This window comes from Diachasma alloeum, unplaced genomic scaffold (genome assembly GCF_001412515.2).
Source record: "Diachasma alloeum isolate Michigan unplaced genomic scaffold, Dall2.0 Dall_scaffold_00558, whole genome shotgun sequence".
NCBI classification, from domain to species: domain Eukaryota; kingdom Metazoa; phylum Arthropoda; class Insecta; order Hymenoptera; family Braconidae; genus Diachasma; species Diachasma alloeum.
In genome coordinates this window covers 498,005-513,628 of record NW_021680690.1, presented here as the reverse complement: position 1 = coordinate 513,628, position 15,624 = coordinate 498,005, and the positions used below count along the sequence as shown (strand labels likewise).

At 37.1% G+C, this 15,624-nt stretch overlaps 3 protein-coding genes across 6 annotated transcripts; 2 read left to right on the top strand and 1 right to left on the bottom strand.

The window, feature by feature from the left end:
* The first annotated feature begins 639 nt into the window (after positions 1–639).
* On the top strand, positions 640–3,675 carry LOC107043305. Its single transcript, XM_015264739.2, has 3 exons — positions 640–1,186; positions 1,389–1,512; positions 3,091–3,675. The coding sequence occupies exons 1-3, from the start codon at positions 998–1,000 to the stop codon at positions 3,261–3,263; spliced, it is 486 nt and encodes a 161-aa protein (XP_015120225.1). The 5' UTR covers positions 640–997; the 3' UTR covers positions 3,264–3,675.
* Positions 3,676–6,077: 2,402 nt separating this feature from the next.
* On the top strand, positions 6,078–12,306 carry LOC107043368 (neutral and basic amino acid transport protein rBAT). Of its 2 annotated transcripts, XM_015264856.2 has the most exons (7): positions 6,078–6,655; positions 7,921–8,649; positions 9,920–10,366; positions 10,775–11,013; positions 11,315–11,320; positions 11,758–11,916; positions 12,023–12,306. In XM_015264856.2, exons 1-7 carry the CDS (start codon positions 6,428–6,430, stop codon positions 12,105–12,107), a joined length of 1,893 nt encoding a protein of 630 aa, XP_015120342.1. In that variant the 5' UTR covers positions 6,078–6,427; the 3' UTR covers positions 12,108–12,306. The 2 variants fall into 2 exon arrangements, with proteins under 2 accessions (XP_015120342.1, XP_015120343.1); XM_015264857.2 differs by lacking the exon at positions 11,315–11,320 and having other exon boundaries at positions 6,103–6,655.
* A 297-nt stretch (positions 12,307–12,603) lies between these two features.
* Positions 12,604–15,083, bottom strand: LOC107043293 (JNK1/MAPK8-associated membrane protein). 3 transcript variants are annotated; one of them, XM_015264726.2, is made up of 5 exons: positions 15,040–15,083; positions 13,804–14,273; positions 13,277–13,446; positions 13,043–13,119; positions 12,604–12,900 (listed from the first exon to the last, which is right to left on the bottom strand). In XM_015264726.2, exons 2-5 carry the CDS (start codon positions 14,247–14,249, stop codon positions 12,685–12,687), a joined length of 909 nt encoding a protein of 302 aa, XP_015120212.1. In that variant the 5' UTR covers positions 14,250–14,273; positions 15,040–15,083; the 3' UTR covers positions 12,604–12,684. The 3 variants fall into 3 exon arrangements, with proteins under 3 accessions (XP_015120212.1, XP_015120210.1, XP_015120209.1); XM_015264724.2 differs by having other exon boundaries at positions 14,854–15,047; XM_015264723.2 differs by lacking the exon at positions 15,040–15,083 and having other exon boundaries at positions 13,804–14,847.
* Between the last annotated feature and the right edge of the window lie 541 nt (positions 15,084–15,624).

Genomic DNA, 15,624 nt, shown 5'->3' with positions numbered 1-15,624 from the left:
TGATTGAGAGATTTTTTACTTCATTGTGGAAATGTCAAGAGAAACTCAACAGGAAAATTAGACGAATTAATTAAAGATAAAATTGAAAACTGAAAGAAAATTCAACGATTTTTGTTTTTCTTTTTGGAAAGAAAAATTCGACCGCAACTTCGTTTGCGGATATCTCGGGACCTATTGGGTTTAGAAAGAAATGTCATAAGTGATTTTTGTAGGAAATTTAATTCTCCACAAAAAATTTTTTATGACATTTTTGTCCAAATCCAATAGTTTCTGAGATATTCGTAAATTAGTCTCACCAAAAATTTTTAATTAATCGAAATTTCACGTTTCACCACAAAATTTAATTGATTTTCGCTGCGAATTGTGTTATAATTGATGAATTTGTCATCAAATCGTCTTTCTGCATCACCACCCATAGCCTCCACACGTGCGTGCACCTCCGAAGGTCCTAGAACCGACAAAAACGGTAATAATTCACTCTCGGGGTCATCTGCAAATATATGCCAAATGCGATAAGGAAATAGTCACGTCGCAGACGTTTATACTCAACAAATTATCTCCCCATTCTTCACTCTCCTTTTTCCTCATCAACCACGAAAAAAAATCCTAAAAACAATTTTTTTCAAAAAAAGCGAAACAAAATCAGAAAAAACCCCAAACGACTCAAAATCTAGATCAGTTTTTCTTGAATATCTCCAAAAATAATAGAGATATCAAAATTTTCGTCAGATAATTTTTTGTAGCTCTTAAAATTTCCCACAAAAAATGTTTTATCAAAAATTTTGCCACCTCCCTTCAATCTCGAGATATTTCCCTAAAACAAATCTCCCAGTAAAAGAGAAAGAAAAAAAAATTATTTGAACAATTCCCTGGGCTTTTGGGTTGATTAGCATTAATTAACAAGTTTTGTTGATTAATGTTGTGGACATTAATGAGCCCTGGAGTGCAGAAACGATGACAAAGGCCCAGAGGATTTAAAAAAGCACAAAATCACCAGATGTTGGAGTTAAATCCCCAGGATTACGGATTTGCCATTCCTATAATAACCGACGCCTCTCCAATAGTTCTATTTATTTACTCCCCTTCACTCTGCGGACAACAACCGATTTCCACTCAACAACTCGGTTCAGTAGCTCCCGCTCCTCACCGAGGAAGAAACATGCGTTCCATCGTGAAACTCTATCTGGTAAACATTTCGATTGTTCACGAATATATCATTGTCCTCCGATAAGAGACCATTCCGTTTGTTTTCTGGCGTTAGTGGTCGATAAGACCATGAATGATGGAGGTGTTATCAATTTTCTCTGTTTGTTTGCTTCGGAAAATTCATTGGAAACTATTTTTGGAGGGTTTTTATGAATTCCCTGTTTTCTTTGGAATTGTGACAGTCGGTGACGGACTTTGTCAGGGGACGACATCCACCAGAATGTGACAAGATGGTCAATGAGACCAGCCGACTACTGGATACTCCCGTTTTTGTGGATCTGGGGGGTGGAAAGTGCCTCAGAACTGGTGAGAAAGTTTTATTTTTTTTTAAGGGACAACATATTTTTTTTTGTAGGAAATTAAATTATTTCCAAAAATGGTTTGTTTTTCGTTTTAAAAATTGTTGATTTTCTCGTGAATGAGTAATTTTAGGAAAAATTGTTGGAGTAGATTTTAAAACAATGTTAAAAGGGTCTTGGAAATGCCCAGATTAATTTAATAGAAGTATATTTCATTGTGAATTATCTCGTTCATGAGAAATTCCCGAAAAAAATGTCATAAACATTTTTTATAGGAAAAGAATTTTCGAAAAATTAGTGAGAACTGTAAATTTCAGTTCCATTTTTCCCTGAAAATGAATAGAAACCCAGAAAATTCCGGTAAATATATTCTTGAATTTTCAGGACAGTGACACTAAATGCGATTTAAGGGAAAAATCATGAAATTTCAGATTTCACTTAAAATTCAATGTAATTTGGCACTAAATATTCATATTAGATTGGAAATTCAAAGAAATTAAGCTATTCTCGTATTTATGCTGCTTAAAATTCTGGAAATCTACAGAATGTTCAGTGAAACCTGAAACTTCATTTTTTTAACTGTGCACGTATAAAAAAATTAAATAGAAAAACTTAAATTAAATAGAAAGAGCGAATTCGCTAGAAAATTATATTGGAATTCTCTAGAACTTCTATTGGGATTCTATTAAAATTCTAGAGAATTCTCGGTAAAATTCTATTTGTTTTTTGCGCTGTTTCTATTCGATTTTTGATACAAAAAGTCAATAGACTCCGATTTTTCTATATGAATATTCTTTTGAAATAGAAAACGCGAATTCACTAGAAAATTATATTGGAATTCTCTAGAAATTCTATTGGGATTCTATTAAAATTCTATAGAATTCTCGGTAAATTCTATTTGTTTTTTGCGCTGTTTCTATTCGATTTTTGATACAAAAAGTCAATAGACTCCGATTTTTCTATATGAATATTCTTTTGGGATTTTTTCTGTAGGAACACTTGAGCATAAATTTCCCAAGTTTTCTCCACTCGGATCCTGTAATGCAAAACAAAAAAAAATCCAGCGGAAAGAAACTTAGAAAACCGTGCTCAATAATTTCAATATAAAAAGTGTCAAGAGAAAAATTTAAACAGAAAAATCTAATCTATTGACTTTCCTGTAGAATATTTAATGCAATCAGCGCAAAAAACAAACAGAATTTTCATGAGAATTCTCTAGGATTTCTATTGGAATTCTATTAAAATTCTAGAGAGCCCCAATCGAATTTTCTAGCGAATTCGCTAAGTTTTTCTAATTAATTTTTTCATACGTGTGTGGAAGGTACCCAGTAGATGGACGAGCTACTTTTGGATAGGAAATTACGCAAAAAAATACTGAAATGTGAATTGTTGCTTTCAATTTTCACTAACTGTTGTGATTCTTAACTCCTGAGTGACAATTTTTTTTCAATCAATTTTTTTTCAATTGCTAAAAAACAAACGTCCATCTACTGGGCAGTTTACCCTAATAGCATAATTGTCAAGAGATCCCTTAACTCGTTTCAAAAATTCTTTCCATAAAACTCACGCCAAATATTCTCCCCAGACATAATTGGGGACTACGACTACTACGCGGCGAATCCCCTCTGGATAAAAATCCGTCTCCTCTTATTCTGGATATTCTGGGCAGCTCTGATACTGGTGATAATCCTCTCAGTCTCCACGTACTTCTGCCTAGCCCCCAGCCTCTGCAGTCCCACGTCGAGGCCGACAATCTGATCGTCTCCACCCCCTCTGCCTGGACTCAACTATTTATTCTCCTATTTAATAAAACCAATAGTCTTCTAATCGAGATGAAGGACTCGTGGGGAGTGCGTCACTCCCGTCGACTGATAACGAGTCATAGCTGTGAAAATATTTGCCACTGAGAACATACCGATACGATTATCGTTCGGCACATTGCGCACGTCTTTGTCCAATTTTTTATAATGAAGAGAGAGCTATTAATATTCTGTGTGCCAACAAAAAATTGAACACTTGCGATTGAGGATATCAGTAATTTATTCTGAAGAAACGGAGTGTGGATAAATGTGTATTAGTGGGGAAAACAGTATCAATAAGCTCGTTAAAGCATTTTTTTATTCCATTTTGTTGTCATTTTTAGGATGAATAAATTTCATTTTTTTAGGAATGGATTTGAGAATTTTATTTGTGATTCTTGCGAAGTTTTTAACATAAATCCTTATTTAATTCTTAATTTTTGATTGATTATTTTTTATTTCATTATGTTGTAATTTTTATGATGAATAAATTTAATTTTTTTACGAATGGATTTGGGAATTTTATTTGTTTTCTTGTGATTCTTGCGATTTTTAAAAAATTAATCCTCAATTAATTCTTAGTTTTTGATTGATTATTTTTTATTCCATTTTGTTGTAATTTTTATAATGAATAAATTTAATTTGTGTACGAATTAATTTGAGTATTTTATTTCTTTTCTTGTGATTCTTGTAATTTTTTTTAATGGCTCCTTAATTAATTCTTAATTTTCAATTGAGAGGGAATAAAGCGAATGAATTCACACGAACAATTGTCGTTAACGCGTTAATCTCTACTTTGTCGAATTTTTAAAAATGAAATGAGAGCTATTAATACTCTGTGTGCCGGCAAAAAATTGAATACTTGCAATTGCGGATATCAGTAATTTATTCTGAAGAAACGTAGTGTGTATTCATGTATATTAGTAGTATTTTTTATTCCATTTTGTTGTAATTTTTATGAAGAATAAATTTAATTTATGAGAATAAATTTGAGAATTTTATTTGTTTTCTTGTAATTCTTGCGAATTTTTAAAAAATTAATCCTCAATTAATTCTTAGTTTTTGATTGATTATTTTTTATTCCATTTTGTTGTAATTTTTATAATGAATAAATTTAATTTTTGAATTTTTTTAAAATTCAGTTTCACTTGAGTGAATTTAAGAATTTTATTTGCTTTTTTTGTGATTCTTGGACAAGTCAAAAGTGTTTGACTATTTTTCTGATTTTTAGAAAATTAATTCCTAATTAATTCTTAATTTTTAATTGATAAGAATTCAAATGAATGGATTCACGAAAACAAGTGTCGTTATCGCGTAATCTATTCCCATCGATGAATTCTATTAAACTGAAATTAAATAATGATAATTATCTGATGACGATATGGTGATATATTCGTTGATTCTGTCTCATCGCTATGCGATGGAAGACGATAAGGAGGAAGAATGGGAGTGATAGGGGCAGAGTGGGTCTCGGAGTTGCCTGAGGAGGAACTCAAAAGTTGAGTGTTTTTATGGTGAAAATATGAAACTATTTGTTGGATAAAGTTGATGGACATCACGAAGTTGCCAGTGCCTGAATTTTTTAAAGAATTTAATTGATTAATTAACGCGATTTTGATTCGTTAGTGAAGTGGTAACTCGTGTCATGAACAAAAAAGAAGAAAACTAATTGTTTAATTCAAAATTATCTTGATAACGAGTGATTTTAAGAGAAAATCTCCCAAAATATTTTGTTTGGGAAATTTCCTGCCCTACAAAAAGTTTCTTATGACATTTTCTCTGAAAATCACTCTTTAGTGAGATTATTTCCCAATTCCAAAACCCATAGGATTCATGTTTTCCCATTCTACTCCAAAATTCATCTCCGGAAATTGATATAAATCTTCAAAAGTACGTGGTCTATTGAAAAATACCAAAAAAGCCTCTTTGTAGAGAATAAAATTCCCCATAAAAAATGTTTTATAACATTTTTGGGTAAACTTCACCGCTCCGAAATTATCTCCAAGAGAATCTAAATTGAAAATTGACTCATCGCGTTTTTCAATTCGTTTTCAAAATTCCACTTCATAAATTCTCAAATATCGTGGAAACCGCTGGAGCTTCCAAAAAATATCAAAAGACCTTTTTTATACCCCGAAAAACTCCCCATAAAAGATGTTCTATAACATTTTTCGCTAGACCCCACCGCTCCAAAATAATCCGCAAAAAAACAACTAAAAATCAACTCACCACGGTTTTCAACTCCTGAAAACGCATTCCCACAAAATCCAAAAAATATCAAAAACCCCTAGATTTACCAAAAAAACTCATAAAACCTTTTTTACACCTCGAAAAATTCCCTATGAAAACTGTTCTATAACATTTTTCGCTAGACCCCCCGCTCTAAAATAATCTCCAAAAAAAAACAGAAACAAAAGTCAACATCACGTTTTTTATCTTTTTTCTAAAACGCATCTCCACAACATCCAAAAAATCTCAAAAACCCCTAGATTTACCAAAAAACCTCATAAAACCTTTTTTACACTTCGAAAAATTCCCCATAAAAAATGTTTTATAACATTTTTCGCTAGACCCCACCGCTCCAAAATAATCCCCAAAAAACTGAACTAAAAATCAACTCATCCCGTTCACCAACTCAAAACGCCTCCCCACAAAATCCAAAAAATCTCGAGAACCCCTAAACTTACCAAAAAACATGACAAAACCATTTTTATACCCCACAAAATTCCCTACAAAACCCACCCCTAAAACCCCCCCTACCCACCGCCCCTCCGCCGCAATCCCCAAAAAACCGAAACCCAAACCAATAAAAAACGTTAAAAAAATCTCCCAGAAACCCCCGGCAAAAACCCTTCGACCCGGTCTCCCTCCGGAGCCCTCCCCCGCCCTCGCACACCCCATCTCGCCCCTTATTCAAATCATGCGCGCCCGCAGGCTCTCCCCAGAGTGCAGCGCAGTCGCCCTTTCATCTTCCCCTCGTATTTCGTCTCAGCGGCCGTCCGACGCGTCTCAAAGTCCTCTCCGCGTGTATCAATTACGTAACCAGACCCTCCACTCGTCTTTATCGCAGCAAATTGGCCTTGAGTGCAGCAAAAAGGCGACGAGAACCGTCAGCTCGTAAAGATGGAGAGTGGGAGACTCGATTTGGAGACTAATGTCGAGGTGAACGGCACTAACAAGCCAGTTGCCGCCACGTACAAGTCCATTCCCGACGGCGATACCAATTGGCAGGCCAAGGAGGAAAATATCGGGGACATGGGAAAACCGGAGAACGAGGAGATTGACGATGGGGCCAAGGAGAAGATGCTCAGCGAGGAGGCGAAAATCAGCCCCAAAAAAGACGCTTCTCAGGTGAGTTTCAATAATTCCAACGGTTTTTTCTGGGTGAAGGGGTCTGTGGGAACATGGCCGACACCTTGAGAATTCTGGGCGTCGTTTTTCGGGGGACAGGCGTGAACGACGAACGAGATTTTTCTCACGAAAACATTTTTTATGAGTGAAAATTGCCACAAAACTTTGATCAGAAAAAAGCAGATTTTTTTGTTTTTTTATTTTTTGAGGTTTTTTCGACATCTTTTGAGTGAATTTAGGGCTGGAGGGCGGTTGGAATTGGGGGTTGAGGGGAATGATGATTTTTACGAGTGAAAATTGCCACAAAACTTTGATCAGAAAAAAGCAGATTTTTTTGTTTTTTTATTTTTTGAGGTTTTTTCGAAATCTTTTGAGTGAATTTAGGGCTGGAGGGGGTTGGAATTGGGGTTGAGGGGAATGATGATTTTGGGGGAATTATGAATTTTTTTAGACGATTTCTTATGGGAAGTTGAAGGTTTTGGGGAATTAATTGTTGAGTTGATGAGGTTTGTTGATCTTTTTTGAAAGGAATGTGATGGCTCAGTGGTTTTAAGCTCTTACATCAGCTCTTTCACCCTTGTGGCACTTGCGAATGGATAGACATATCAGAGAGTAGAGGATAAATGGAAGAATGGGTATCCCACAAAAAATGTCTTCTTTCATTTGAAAAAAACAGCTTTTTTCTTCATTTTCTGAGTTTTTTTCTCGATATTTTGAATAAATTTAGAAGATGGAGGGGGGTTGGCACGTGGGTGATGATTTTAGGGGAATTATGAATTTTTTTAAACAATTTTTAGGGAGAAATAGAAGGTTTTGGGGATTTAATTGTTGAATTGATGAATTTTGTTGATCTTTTTTCAAAGGAATGTGCTGCCTCAGTAATTTTAAGCTCTTACATCAGCTTTTTCACCCCTGTAACAATTACAAACGGATAGAGTTATCAGAGAGTCGAGAATGAATGAGTGTAAAAAATAGAACGGACACAAAAGTCTCATTTAACCACAGAACACGAATAATCACTTCAAGAAAAAACCTTTTCTTGTTCTTCCCAAATATCTCGAAAACTACTGGGTTTAGAAGAAAACATCTAATCACCTTTTATGTGGAGGATAAAATGTCCAACAAAAAATGTCATCTCACATTTTCCCCTAAACCCACTCAATACCGAGATAATTACCCAATTCGATGAACAAAATAATTTCATCCATCTTAAAGTCTAATAAATGCATTTAACGTATGTAAAAATGTGAATGTCTGCCTTTCAGGTGATCTTCATATCCGAGAATGGCGACGCAAAGATAGACGTCGCCCCGAAAGGCCCCACCCTCTCGGGAATGGGAAAGGAAGAGCTCATGAAGTACGCGAACGATCCCTTCTGGATTCGCCTGCGCTGGTTTCTCTTCATCGGTTTCTGGCTCCTCTGGTTCGCAATGCTCCTGGGGGCAGTGGCGATAATCGTCATGGCCCCGAAGTGCACGCCCCCCCAGCCCAAGACCTGGTGGGAAAAATCCCCGATTGTTCAGCTGGAGCCGAAGGACCTGGAGGCCAAAGACTCCACTTCCCTCTCAAACCTCTTGGACAAATTGAAGAGCCAACACATCTCGGTTGTCTCCCTCTCCAACATCCTCAAGTCGACGTCGCCAGGGCACGTCACGGACTTCAGGGACGTCGACCCCAAGATCGGAATGGAGAACATCAAGAGCTTGATCAGATTGGCGAAGGAGAAGGACCAGAAGGTGCTCTTGGAGATCGATCCCAACCACTCGGGGATCGATCACGCTTGGTTCAATAGGTCGCAGAACAGGGAGGAGCCTTACACTAATTATTATGTGTGGGCTAGTCCCAAGACGGGGGCCGATGGCAGCAACAATCCACCGAATAATTGGCTCAGCACTTATGGAAAGTCTGCCTGGGAGTGGAGTCCCATCAGGGGACAGTACTATCTGCATCAGTTCGACAAGTCGCAGCCTGACTTGAACTTCAATAATTCGTTGGTGGGTAGGGGAATCTGGTTCGGTGGTCAGAGATTGATTGATTGATTGATTGATTGAGTTTATTGCTGTACATTATGTTGTACAAATTTATGGTGGCAAAACCACATTAGCTGGTATACAGTAAATCACAGTGGATATCGTGGAGTAATCAATACATGCTAATAATGATAGATACATAACATACAGAGAAGATGAGAAGAAGCAATATGCAACAGAAAGAGCAGGCTTTGGCGGGTCCCAAACAAACGGATGAATAGCAAGTGCGAAATTGTAGCGATGAAAGAGGGAAGAGTGTAAGAATAAGAAGGGATAGGAAGGAAGGGGCAAGAGGGGGAGGGAAAGTGATAAGAGGAGAGCAAAGAGTAGGAATGGCATTAAGAGTTGTCCCTCAGATAATGAGATGGAGATTAGTTCGTGGAAATGTAATGGGAATGGGATTTTTAATGTATTGTTGAAAGAACAAAGTGCCAAATTTAGGGTGCCTCAGAGGGGATTTGAACCCACAACCTTCAGATTACCAAACTACGAGGGACGAGTTGAGTAATGTGCACACTTGTGACTTTTAAAGTGTTAATGACTCATGGAATTTCTCATGAAATGGAATTATTTTTTCTTCAATGAAAAGTATAATTTTTCCTGAGATAGAGCCTAGGTGATCCTAGACTGAACTCGATTGCTAAATTTATTGTTGAGTTATGAACATTAAAAAGACAGTCCCAAGTGGCCATTCCACTCCACTTTTCCCTACTCTAACAAATGTAGCTATGGGGCACCCCATGAATGCTACAATTTCACTGTTTCATTGAGAGAACCAAGCTTCAAATTTAAGAGGATGGAAATGAAGTTAAATTGAATTTATTTATTCGTGTTCATCGAACTGAAATAGAATGCTGTTTTTATTTCACTCAGATTATTAATGAAACAGTATTTCTTATTTGACTTCACTCTTCAAATATTTCAATGCATACGAAATCAAATAATTTCTTTTTTTAACGAATTATCTTTAAAAAAAGGGAATGAACGCGAGAGTTGAAGCAAAGTCCTTAATTTATTTAAAATAATGAACAATTTCATGAATTTCAACTAGAAAATGATTTCGACATTAATTTTTCTGGCTGAAAATGAAAAAATCCGATTCTATCTTTTATCTTTGAAAACTCCAAAATATCAAACACTCATAAATATTTAAAATAGTGAATTACAAAAACATACAATAGTGAAAACGAGTCATTTACACCTTGAGAAATTGAATAAAAAAATTTAATGACAGGTTGTCGATGAGTTCAACAAGATCTTCAGCCACTGGTTGGACCTGGGGATCAACGGATTCAGGCTAGGGTTCACTCAGCACTTGATCGAGGACCCTGCCCTTCAGGACGAGAAGACGAGCTCCACCGCAGCTCAGACTGATGAGTACGAGTCCCTGGTGCATGTCCACACCAGAGACAGAGTGGAGAACGCTCAAGTCCTCAGGGTCTGGAGGGAGAACGTCGTCAACAGAACGAAGGAGGACGGTTTATTTGCTCTGAGGGACGACATCGCCTCGGACATTCTCGCTGTCTTCAATGAAAAGAGCAAACTTGTGGACTTGCCCCAGAGCTCGATGTTCCTCATGCATGCTGACAAGGGGATCACTGCGAAGGCCCTCTTGGATGGGATTAAACCCTGGAGGGATCATGTTTACAACAGCTCGAAGGCTTCCTGGCCTGCGTGGGATGTAAGATGATTTTTTATTATTTTTTTGAGAATCTTCATCTCAGAAATATGGGATTATCTCTGCAGTGAGTGAGTTTAGAGAAAAATGTGTCCAGAACATTTTTGTAGGCAATTAAATTTACTACAAAAAATATTTCACGACATTTTGTCGTAAATCCACTCACTACCGAGATAATTAGCCAATTTGATCATTGGAAAAATTCGTAAATTGAATTCACTCAGAAAAATCTTTGTTAATTATATTAATCTCTCAATAATGAGTGGTTTTAGCAAGAAATTTCTTCAGACCTTCTTTGCAGACAGTTGAATCGAATGAATATTGTAATTTAGACATTAAGAAATAGAATGAAAAAAGGGATTTCATCGTTTTTAATTAAGATTTAATGAAAAAATTTGTTTTTCTTTTCAGTTGAATGGAGATAAAACAGCTCTGCGTGATCGAATGTCCCCAGCAGTTGCTGAGAGTCTCACCCTGATGTCCCTCCTCCTCCCAGGGACTCCAGTCCTCAAGCTCAACGACATTCCACGCGAGAAAGAGTCTGAAAAAACTGCTTTTGCGACGATAGCAGAAAAACGCAATGATGAAATATTCCTGAATGGAGATTTCCACACTGAAATCGTCAACGGGACTGTCTTCGTCTACACCAGGTGGGTTCGGCGATCAAAAGAATATTTTAAATATTGAGAAGAGAGGAAGTGACTCAAGGGCTATAGATACTAATAAAAGGGGTAATTGGGGAGTTGTGGGAATAAAGGGAATAATAATGGTAATTCCTTTGACGTGACTTCACTCGAGTAAAATCAATTGACGTCTCAATTGCTTCAATCCTGCGGGTGAACTCACAAAAGATTTCGACGATTCAAAGAACTTTTATCTGGGGCTTGAATGATTTTATTGATCACTAACATGTGGTTTGTTTCCATTTCATGGTTTTTCGGGGGAGTGTAGGAGTGGGTGAGTTGGTTACTAACAGTTGCATGATTGCATGGGCTTGAGAATGAATTCAATCGATAATTAATCAATTTTTGATAATAACGCAAAAGAAAGATGAATACAAAATTTCGTTGAGTTTATTTTGCGAATATCTCGAGAACGAGGGGGTTTATGGAGAAATGTCATAGAACACTTTTTGTAGCTCATGAAATTCTCCACGAAAAATATTTTCGGACATTTTTTCGTAAAATGGCTCGTTCGGGAGGAAAATACGGACATAAGCATGAGGATGAATTGTGCACATTTGGAAATTTATTATTTTTCTATTTCTGATTTTTTTACCTCTCAGGAATGAAGTGATGATTTTTTTGAGAGCATGGAATGATCCTCGAATGCACAAAAACAGTGCGAATAATTTTTTAAATATTTTATTAATGAAAAATCGTGCTTTTTCACAGGTTAAAGAGTGGACTCCCTGGTTATCTCGTAGCTTACCAGAGCTCGGAGCATCCAGCTGTTATTGATCTGTCAGGGATTCCCCACGTTCCTGAGGAGGTCAATGTCCTGGCCTACAGTCCGAATTATCTCACAGAGAAAAAGCCAGGAGAAGCAATCGAGTGAGAATTTTCCCAATTAATTAAATAATCCTCAGTTCATTCTTTCATGGAAATAAATGAATTGGAGATCGTTAAGTGATTCTAATCTTCTCAAATTATCTTTCAGGACTAAACTGTTCTCGAAGAGAGTGCCCATAGCCCCCAAAAGTACGCTGGTACTCACCTTCGTCCCATCGAAGGACCAGAAATAAATAACGAAGTGAGCAGAACGAAATTTATGGCAGGAAGTGAACAGGTCTTGAAACGCATTTAATCGCTTTTATTTATGTATCTTGCGGGATTGTGTATGAATCACCCGCTTTTATGGGGAATAATAATGATTCACGTGAGCATTAAAGGTCGTGAATTTTAATTTTTTTGTGCAGAAGCAAATAAAGAAGTGAAATTCGATTTCTCATTGTCTACTATTTTTCCTATTCTCTCAAAAACATAATTATCTCGATAATGAGTGGCTGTAGCAGAAAACTTTATACAACATTTTTTGTCGGAAATTGAATTCTCTACAAAAAATGTTTTATGGCATTTCCTGCTAAACCCATTCGTTTTCGAGATAAGTCCAAAATTGACACATGAAATTCAATTTTTTCCCTTTTTTTCCATCAAATCTTTTCAAAAATATATAGTTACCCACGAAAATAGTGACTTAGGTACTATATTTCCTTGAAATAATTCCAGAACATCCTTCAATAATTTTATAACAATTTTTATTCTCTAAAGTCTCTCCCCTCTTCATATTTACAATAAATTACAGAAAAGAAATGGAAAAAATTACTCTATATGGAGTTTATGTGGATCCGTGAATCTGGCAGTAAGTATATAGAATAACGCTGGTAAAGGTACCAATATGAGCATGGCAGGGTGGATATTAACACCCCTCAGTGTTGCAACAGCGATAACTCCGTATCCATGAAGGAGCCAGTGTCCAAGGATAACGACCACATTCTTGATATCCGAGACGGAGCTGAGTAACAGCGATTTCATCGTCTGCAGAACAAAATGAAACATCATTACGAGGGTATGAAGACCTCAGGATAATTATAAATAATTTTTTGAAATTATTTAATTAATTTTTTTTTCAGGATAATTATAAATAATTTTTTTTTATTATTCAACTGAACTTGTTTACCTGGTTTAATTTAAACGCAAAGTGGGCTGCATTCGATAAGACTGAGAGAATGATGGTGATGTATGGAAACGAATAATCTGCAATTAAAATTTTTAATCAGGACATTTATTTTTTTTCTGGTGGGGGAATAATTGGCAAAATTGCAGTTGGAATTTTTTTCGTAAAAATCTTGAGAAGGAAATAAACAAAAAAATGTGAAGGGAAAAATGATGATTGTTAATTTGTTGAACTTACAAATTAATCCACCCCCAACTGCATGAAGTAGTGCCAATATGGGGAAGAAGTACAATGCAGCGTAGATTGAAAATTTCCCCTGCTTGGGGAGGAATTTTTTAGCTATTGGAGGCCTCACCAGGAGCATCAGCAAAACTCCCAACGAATAAAATACGAAAACCATTGTATATCTGCAAAAAAACAAATTTATTAATATTCCATATACTTCAAACATCAAATTATGTTGATGACATTTTTCTGATATTTTCCTGCAAACACCATCCCCAGATACCCAAGAAAAAATTACAACGAGAAGTAATTTTAACCCGAGGTAGCTACAGTGGTGAGAGCAGCGAGTAGGTAATCTGAAGGTTGTGGGTTCGAACCCCTTCGTGGGCATTATCGTTGGTTTCATTACTGTTTCTTTCAATAAAATATTGAAATAATAAAACTTTATACCAGAGGAGGTACAAAATTAACGAAAAAGTCCAGACATCTTCAACTAAAATTCCCCAAAAATGAATGAAAGTGGATAAAAATCCACTTACAATGGGTAAACAGCTTCCTGAGTGCAATGCAAAGAGCTCTCATAATTCGGGCTAGGATTATGGAGCAAGGTGTACCAATCAGACAGCCGTTTAATCCTGCAGGATTGGATCCCGAAGGACCCGATGGGCTCAGTCACTTGGAGAGTGATCAAGGAGGCCCCCACGATCTCCACCAGTGCAGACACGTGCAGGGCGATGACCTCCTTGGGGATGTTCCTCCTCATGGCGACCATGTCGATGCAGAACCAGTGGAGGACCAGAGCTAAAAGAGCCATGAATCCCAGGTAAAGCCAGTCGTAGAACATGGGGGCGTCCTCACAGGGGACGCAGATGGAGGACTCGTTGGTCCTGAAACCCCTGGGACATGCCCCGCACTCCGTCCAGTTGCCATCCTCCAGGAGCTCGCGGCCACAGTAGAGACCAGGGCATTTTTCCAGAAGATTCATTTTTCAGTGGATTTTTCGGTGATTCTGGGGGGATTGGAGAAAAAACTTTCTTGATTTTTAGATAAGTTCAATTTAATTCACTTGAGTTTTACAATAAGAGAAAAAAAACTGGTTTTCAAACGTGTTTTGTAACTGAGAGAAGAAAAAATAGATTGAGTTCTCGATTAATTGATTCATTGGAGTCGTTTAACGTCTGTAAAAAATTAATATTCCTCCTTTTCCTGTAAAAAAAAACATGTTCTCGAACAAGTCTCGTTTAATCATAAAAAAGCTGAGAATTAAAAGTTGAGAATTATCAAGATTGAAAAATCTCATGCTGAACACTGCAAGCGTGTCCTGAGATGATCAACCTATTGGTTATTCGACACTACCATACGTATTTAGCTCCCAAAAGGGAAATTTTTTTATCCCAAAAAAAAGTTTGATGCCATTGGAGATCCCCAGATGAAAAGTTTCTCCAGACAGCCCCAAAAATCCCCACCATTGCCTGAAGCTTCCAAGAAAAATCGATGAGTTCAGTTCGGGAAATGTCCCTGACTCTCTCCTGACACCCCCAAACCCCCAAAAAATTCCAAACACCCCCAAACACCAAACAAATAATTACCCTTTCAGGTTATCCCCAACTCCCTACACCACTCCCCCAATTCCCAAAACCCCCGTCACTCTCAATTCTTCATGCATTCTATTTCCGTACACTCGTAACATCATTATCGATTCCCTAATCACAACATCCCCCCGAATAATCGAATGGAAGCATCAAAAACCCCTCCACCCATCAAAAATTAATCACCTCCATCATCAACCGCCGGTACTGTAGTCTCCCTTGGCCCCCGGCTATCTCCACCGTTGCATTATCCCCCCTATCCTACGCCAACCCCCCTAAAAACCCCTCCCCCCAAATTCCAAAATAAACAAATAAAATAAAATTCCCAAAAAACCCCTCAACAAAAGAATAATACCACTAAAAAACGAAAATTCCGCTCAAAAATTCGAATCTTCCGCCATTGCCCACTCGACCGTTCCACTAACCCCCCGCCCCCCTCCAACCCTCTTTAAAGCCCGCCCCCAAATCACGAAACTAAAAAAAACAAAATAAAATGCCCAAAGCCCCCTAAGAAATTAATAAAAAGGCCAAAAATATAAATGTAAACCAAAAATGCCGCTGAAAAATTCGAACCTCCCGCCATTGTCCACTTGACCGTTGCACTATCCTCCCCCTCCCTCACCGCCGGCACTTAAAAACCCCTCCCCCAAATTTCGAAATTAAAAAAAAACAAAATAAAATCCCCAAAACCCCTCAAAAAATAAATAAAAAAGTCAAAAATATGAAAGTAAACCAAAAATCCCACTGAAAAATTCGAACCTCCCACCACTG